This window comes from Oncorhynchus clarkii, chromosome 30, assembly GCF_045791955.1.
Source record: "Oncorhynchus clarkii lewisi isolate Uvic-CL-2024 chromosome 30, UVic_Ocla_1.0, whole genome shotgun sequence".
NCBI lineage: Eukaryota > Metazoa > Chordata > Actinopteri > Salmoniformes > Salmonidae > Oncorhynchus > Oncorhynchus clarkii.
The window spans coordinates 22,269,852-22,276,458 of NC_092176.1; the positions used below are offsets into that span (position 1 = coordinate 22,269,852).

The 6,607-nt window shown below is 47.9% G+C and overlaps 1 protein-coding gene across 1 annotated transcript; it reads right to left on the reverse strand.

Moving 5' to 3' along the window:
• Positions 1-1,089: 1,089 nt before the first annotated feature.
• Positions 1,090-6,311, reverse strand: LOC139389775 (neurofilament heavy polypeptide-like). Its single transcript, XM_071136720.1, has 4 exons — positions 5,535-6,311; positions 3,619-3,818; positions 3,400-3,524; positions 1,090-3,211 (listed from the first exon to the last, which is right to left on the reverse strand). Exons 1-4 carry the CDS (start codon positions 6,127-6,129, stop codon positions 1,741-1,743), a joined length of 2,391 nt encoding a protein of 796 aa, XP_070992821.1. The 5' UTR covers positions 6,130-6,311; the 3' UTR covers positions 1,090-1,740.
• Positions 6,312-6,607: the final 296 nt, after the last annotated feature.

Sequence of the window (6,607 nt, forward strand, 5' to 3'; positions counted from 1 at the left end):
GTGTTCTCAATTTTATACACCTGTCAGCAACTACACAGCATATCACAACCACTGTCCCCCAGTGCAGTTGACTAGTGTTGTTTCCATGATGATTATGGACCACTGTGTTACATCAAGGAAATGACAGAGAAACTGATATCAAAGTCAACAATAGACCTTTTTCTGTTCAGAAATAAAGGGGGTGTTTTTTTAAGCACTTCTCATACTACGCTCTATCTTTTGCAGCAATTGCATAGATCTTCAGATTAGCGTGTTTAGATTCTTCCCTGGCTGGGTAGGTTACTGCAGTATCTCTACTTTATGGTTACTGTTGTAGCAGGCTGGCATTGTAGAGCAGGTACAGTGTGTGTGTGTGAGAGAGAGAGAGAGAGGTAAAAGAAGGGAGAGGTGAGATAAGGAGAGACCTAACCAAAGGACAAGCGAGAGATGTGAAGGGGCAGATGTATTCTCTAGGTCTAGGATGTTGTGTGGAAGAGGGGAACAGTTCTGTTCAGGTAACTCTATTCTCCAGACCACCTCCGGATGTATGTTTGAGCCCAAGTTAGACGATGTCAGAGCAGGGAGTGGAGGGGAGGAGAGAGCGATGTTGGGAGGGTGCTGCAACACCAGTCACTGCACCCCTCAGCCGCAATGCAGCACAACACACACACACACACACACACACAGTGTTTTAGGAGACCCACACCCCTCTCACACCTCAACTTCCTCCCTCTCACACACACCTCATCTTCCTCACCTCCACTGTGCTTCTCTTCATACCACCTTAGCACTCAGACAGTGTACTGTTCAGAACTGTTCCTTTCTTTGTAGTGTGTATGCTGAAATGTACATGAGAAGAACATGACAGAAGCTATAGCATTTACGTCATTTAGTTCAGTATCAGTATTCAGTATTGTACCAGGAAATGATCTATTTTAGCGAGCTAATTTGTCTCTCTCTAAGTGAGCACATCAGATCAAGACCATCACAGCAGCCCTCCGTATCATTCACACCAGAGTAATACAGTATCTCTTTGCATTTGTATTAGAGTAATATAATAATGACAACACACATAAATATTTTGGTTTTAACCTTTATTAGTTCATCAGTTTGTATTGCATACTCTCAGCAGTTTATACATAGCACAGTCATCCCTGACTTCAGAGTTCTCCTCACTGGCCTAGGTATCATTACTGACCACAGCACAGTGAGTCAGCACAACCATCAGACAGGGAGCTGTTTAAGATGCACAATGAGCAGGTTTGTAGTCTTTCTGCTTTTTATAGTTGTTAATATAATATACACATTTATATCTTCATAAATATACACATACAGTACAATATATTGATCTGTCACAATCTTTTATAGACATTTGTTGACATTGCTACCCTTGAAGGCTTTAGAAGGTGCATGGCCCTGTACTGTGCTCCCAGCCAAGGCAATGCTGCTGTTTTAATGCACTTATTATTGACGGGCAGTCATATAGACACAATTCAGATAGAGTTTAGAGCATTCTGCATTCACTACAGTCATAGATTAGAAGAAGCATCATATCAGGGTTGAGTACCCGGGGGATAGTAACTAGAGAAAAGCTATTGCTTTGTTTGTTTACTGTTTGTCTCCTGCTCTGCTCTGCTATGCTTTGGCTTCCCTTTACAAAGGCTGCTCAGGGCTTCAGTAGCTTCCCTTCCCCCCTCCCCTCCCGATAGTTATTTGGCGTCTCTCTCTCTTCTCCTGGCTCATATGCAGTGTGTTAGTGACTCACTTCTTGGCTTTCTCGTCTTTGACCTCAGTGCTAGAAGATTTCTCGTCTTTGACTTCAGTGCTAGAAGATTTCTCGTCTTTGACCTCAGTGCTAGAAGATTTCTCGTCTTTGACCTCAGTGCTAGAAGATTTCTCGTCTTTAACTTCAGTGCTAGAAGATTTCTCGTCTTTGACTTCAGTGCTAGAAGATTTCTCGTCTTTGACTTCAGTGCTAGAAGATTTCTCGTCTTTGACTTCAGGGCCAGAAGATTTCTTGGCCTTCTCTGCCTTCCCTACCTCCTTCGTATCCTTTGCCTCTTTACTGTCGGATGCTTTAGAGGCCTCCTTCTTGTCCTCCTTCTTATCCTCCTTCTTCACCTCCTCTTTGGGCTCTGCTTTCTTCTCCTTTGTGCTCTCTGTTTTCTGTGGTGATTCTTTGGGGGCAGGCTTCACCTCTACCTGGGGTGTGTCATCTGTTTTGGCTTGTTTCTCCTCTTCTCTCTTAGCAGGGCTGTGGCTCTCCTTGGCGGGGGCGGGCTTTTCCTCTGCAGGCTTTGCCGGGGTGGCAGCAGGGGGGGCAGGTGTTGGGGTCTCAGTCTTCTTGGGATTCTCATCTGGCTTGCTCTCCTTGGGATCTGGTTTGTCTGTCTTCTCCTCAACCTTCTCCTCTTTAGGCTGGCTCTCACATTTCTCCTTCTCCTTGGGTTCTGGCTCTTGTTTCTTTTCCTCCTTTACAGGCTGGGGTTGTTCCTTCTCTTTCTTCTCCTGCTTGGCCAGTTTGTCTTCTACAGGGGGCTTGGCCTTCTCCTGGATGGGGGACTTGGGTTCAGGAGACTTTGGGAGAGGGGATTTGGGAGGGGGAGACTTAGACTCTGGGGATTTGCTGGGGAGAGATGTAGATGTTGGTGATTTCACAGCTGTGGGGGATTTGGGGGCGGGAGATTTGGCAGGTGATTTGGGGAGGGGAGATTTGGCTTGGGGTGATTTGGATTCAGGTGATTTGGGGGCAGGAGATTTGGCAGGTGATTTGGGGAGGGGAGATTTTGATTCAGGTGATTTTGGGGCAGGTGATTTGGGCTGGGGGGTTTTGGGGGGAGATTGGGGAGATTTGGATGGAGAAGAAGCAGCCTTTTCAGGTGACTTAGACTTCTCTTCCTCTTTCTCCTCACCTGCCTCATCTTCCTCTTCCCCCTTATCCTCAACTCCCTTTCCTTCTCCCTCCTCTGCCTCAGCTTTGGTCTCATCCTCTTCCTCCTCCTTTTCTCCCTCTTCCTCTTCCTCCTCTTCTTCCTTTTCTGTCTCCTCTCCCTTTTCCTCTTCCTCATCTTCTGCTTCTTCTGTCACCTCAGTGACCTGTGTCTCATCTGTCTGTTCCTCCAGTATGACTGTGTCTGAGAGCTCCTCCCCCTTCAGCTTCAGGTGGGCAGAGGAGTAGGAGTACAGGCTTGGCCCAGGTATGAACCGAGTCTCCTCCCCTTCCAGCAACTTCCTGTTTAGGGGAAGAACACAGGAAGTACAGTCTGAATTGTGTGTGTCAATACAGTCTCCTGTTCAAAAACATATCAGTAATTATTCTGTGATAATCATGTTTTTTTCACAAGAGCAGGGTTTATTTAGAGATCTGAGTCTGCATGAGTGCACCAACAAAACAATACATACCCTTAACCTCTGACCCACCTGTAGGCTGCTATCTCTATGTCCAGAGCCATCTTGACGTTCAGCAGCTCCTGGTATTCTCTCAGCTGGCTGGCCATCTCCCACTTAGTACTCTTCAGTTCACCGTCCAGCTGACGAATAGTCTCCTACACACACACATTTTGGTGAGAAATGCGTGCCAAAGTGCAGGGAAAGAGAAGAGCCAGACAGACAGCCAGACTGGCAGAAGAGTGTACGTACATGTAGTGAGTGGATATCTCCATGGTGTCTGTCCTCAGTCTCCATGCATTGTCTCTCCAGGGAGTCCTTGGTTCCTCTGAGGGTCTCCAGTTCGATGGTGCGGCTCTGCAGCTGCCGTCTGTACTCTGCTATCTCATCCTGGGCACCACGGATCGCATCTGTGTTAGAGTGAGCTGCATCTGCCAACCGCTCCATACGCACTACAGGGGTTTGGGAGAGGTGTGAGGTTGGGGAACAGGGTCAGAGACAGGGTTTTAGAGGTCATAGAGACAGGGGCTATAACAACCCTATACTCTCAGATAGTGTCCTTTCCTTGTATCCTCTCATTGTCTCTTTTCCTCCGTGACCACCACAGAGGTCGTCATTGAGAACACAAATCCTCTCCTCCAGGAGTAACCTTGACAGTGCCTGTCTGTCTGTCTGTCTGAGGTCTGACTCAGCTACAGGACACTGAACAACATGCTGCCAGAGTCAGCTGGACAGCTCCATCACAGTCGGCTTCAGAGCTACAAAGAGGGGGAATGGTCACTGGTAGGAGGACTGTTGACTCAGGGAGGTGGTGGACTAGTACAAATCAAGCCATGCACAACATTTATCCATCCATTCAGAGAGTTTAACTAAGGTCTCTAATCCTAATTCTAGCACCAACACTGGTACATAACATAGTTAGGACACAATAGCATTGCTTGTGGATCTATGGGGACAGGTCATGACCCTGATGGCTAAGCTAGAGGTGGAGGCCTGCATTAGCCCTGATCTTATTGTTATTGCCCTCTGATCTCTTCTATCAGGTAGAGGCAGTAGCCCTCAGGAAATGATATAATGTTATGAAGGTTAGAAAACATACACAACACTCACTGGAAACCACACACACGGGGCCACAACATCCTCAAACACATAATCACCAAACACAGGCAAACTCCCACAGTCACATTAATAGAAATATAATCCATTGATTCTATTTCTATGGTCACATTAACATGCTATATACATACACACTGTACTCAGACGCCCCCTATACATGTCATCTCACCCTGCGGCGTCTGACTCTGCAGAGCAGCGCTCCCCTTGTGGTAGGAACATGGCATGACACTCAAGAGACTGCAAGTTATAAGAAAAGGTAGGACGGTGAGATAAGATACGTGACTTTGAGTTGCAAAATATATCTAATTATGGAGTTAATGCGTGCATTCACCAGGGCCACGTCGGGAATGATTGAGAGACATTTAATATTTTATGATGTAGGGATTGGGGGGGGGGGGCAAGATAAATTTCCAAGGACACTAGAATGCGGCATCAGTGTTTCTAGGGACCTAATAGTGCTGACTCATAGTTGCCTGCGGCAGGAATGCATGATCAGACAGAGCACCAATAAGGCTTTCAAAACAGGACTGTAAGCAGACACAAATTTACACCAGACAGAACACTTTCTCCTCTCCATTAAATAAACCAATAGGCTATTTCACCACATTATTCACATCTTTTATTTTTCCAAATGCAATCAGAGCCTATAATTCCCTAACTATGAATGGTTCAATTCGATTCTACTCTTGGGTAACACAAGCTGTCATTACAGTCATTGGTGCGTACTAGATGATGTTTATGCAGTGATTTAACTGAATATATAGCCTCGAGTCTAATACAGTTAGCTTCAAATGGTGACCTTACAACGAATCAATGTCCCAAATAGGTTTGATAATAGCCTATAGGCCATGCACCACTATGTACCAAGAGCCTATTTGATAATAAAACAAACGAGATCCAGCCAACTCCTCCAAAGTTCAGCACCATGGACAGCAAACTGCACCGTAACATCCGAGCCCTAAAACTCTATTAACCAGGCTTTCTCATACTGACTGACACGTCGCTGAGTAAAACCAGGTAAAGGTAGATTGATATAAAGTTGCGCCTCTCACCTTTGAACCATTCCTCCGCGTGCGTTGCGCTCTTGGTCGCGTGTCCATCCAGCTGAGCGCGGATCTCCCGCAGGGCGTTCGTGACGTCCGCCTTGATTGTGTCTCGAGCCTCGAAGCTCACCTGTGCACCCTGGATCTGTGCTAGCAGCTCCGCCACCTCCTCCTCGTGGTTCTTCTTCAGGAACGCTGCTTCTTCCTGCAGCGCGCTCAGCTTCTTGTCCAGCTCTAGCCGTGCGAGCCCAGACTCATCCACATACTTGTTCATTAGGCGTGCCTTGGCTTCCAGCTCCTCCCTGCTGCGTGCCTCGTCCTCGAGCCTGGTCCGCACATGCTGGATATCCTCTTCCAGGTGGTCTTGCTCCAAGAGTGCGCATGCCTTCTCCCCGGTCAGCTGCTGAACCAGACCCCTCAGGTTCCCCAGCTCGCGCTCATAGTGCTCTCCCACGGTAGCGCGCCCGGTCTGGCTCTGTCGCAGCGCAGCCGCTTCCTGCTCCAGATTCGAGTTCATCAGCTCGAGGTTCCGCACCTTGTCGATGTAGCCGGCGAAACGGTCATTGAGTGTCTGCAGAATCTCCTTCTCGTTCCTCCGAGTCATGTCGCCGTTAAAGATCTCCAAGCTGTCGGCGGAGGGTGTCTGGCTGTAGGCCTGGCGGCGGCGCTGAGAGGTCGTCCAGGGCTGGGAGTGGAAGCCGGAGGAGGAGAGGGAAGCGGCAGGCCGGGCAGAGAGGCCCTGTGGTGCCCTGCGGTAGGAGCCGTGGCCGTAGAGGTGGTCCAGTGGGTAGCTCATCTCTAAACCGAATGCAGACTGCGGCAGGATGGAGAGAGGTGAGCTTTTATACCGCGGGAGGAGAACTCACAACTCAGCATGGACACTCTCTCTCTTTAAGGATACATCATCTTCGCTATCGTCATGCACCACTCCTTCCTCACACAGACTAACTACAGAAGAACAGCATGATGCAGCGCATGATACTTTTTACCCAATGTCCAATTGACATTAGTCAGTCACTTACATGATTTACACATGATGTCTAATATCTTGTCGGGACATTGGGTTTATGCAGATGGTTCCT

Excerpts from the sequence above, each read along its gene's own strand:
- LOC139389775 (XM_071136720.1), bottom strand. The coding sequence starts at position 6,129 with ATGACTCGGAGGAACGAGAAGGAGATTCTGCAGACACTCAATGACCGT. Across the intron at positions 3,819-5,534 it reads CGCGGAGGAATGGTTCAAAG|TGCGTATGGAGCGGTTGGCA; the intron begins GTGAGAGGCGCA and ends AAACCCCTGTAG. Across the intron at positions 3,212-3,399 it reads ATAGAGATAGCAGCCTACAG|GAAGTTGCTGGAAGGGGAGG; the intron begins GTGGGTCAGAGG and ends TCCCCTAAACAG.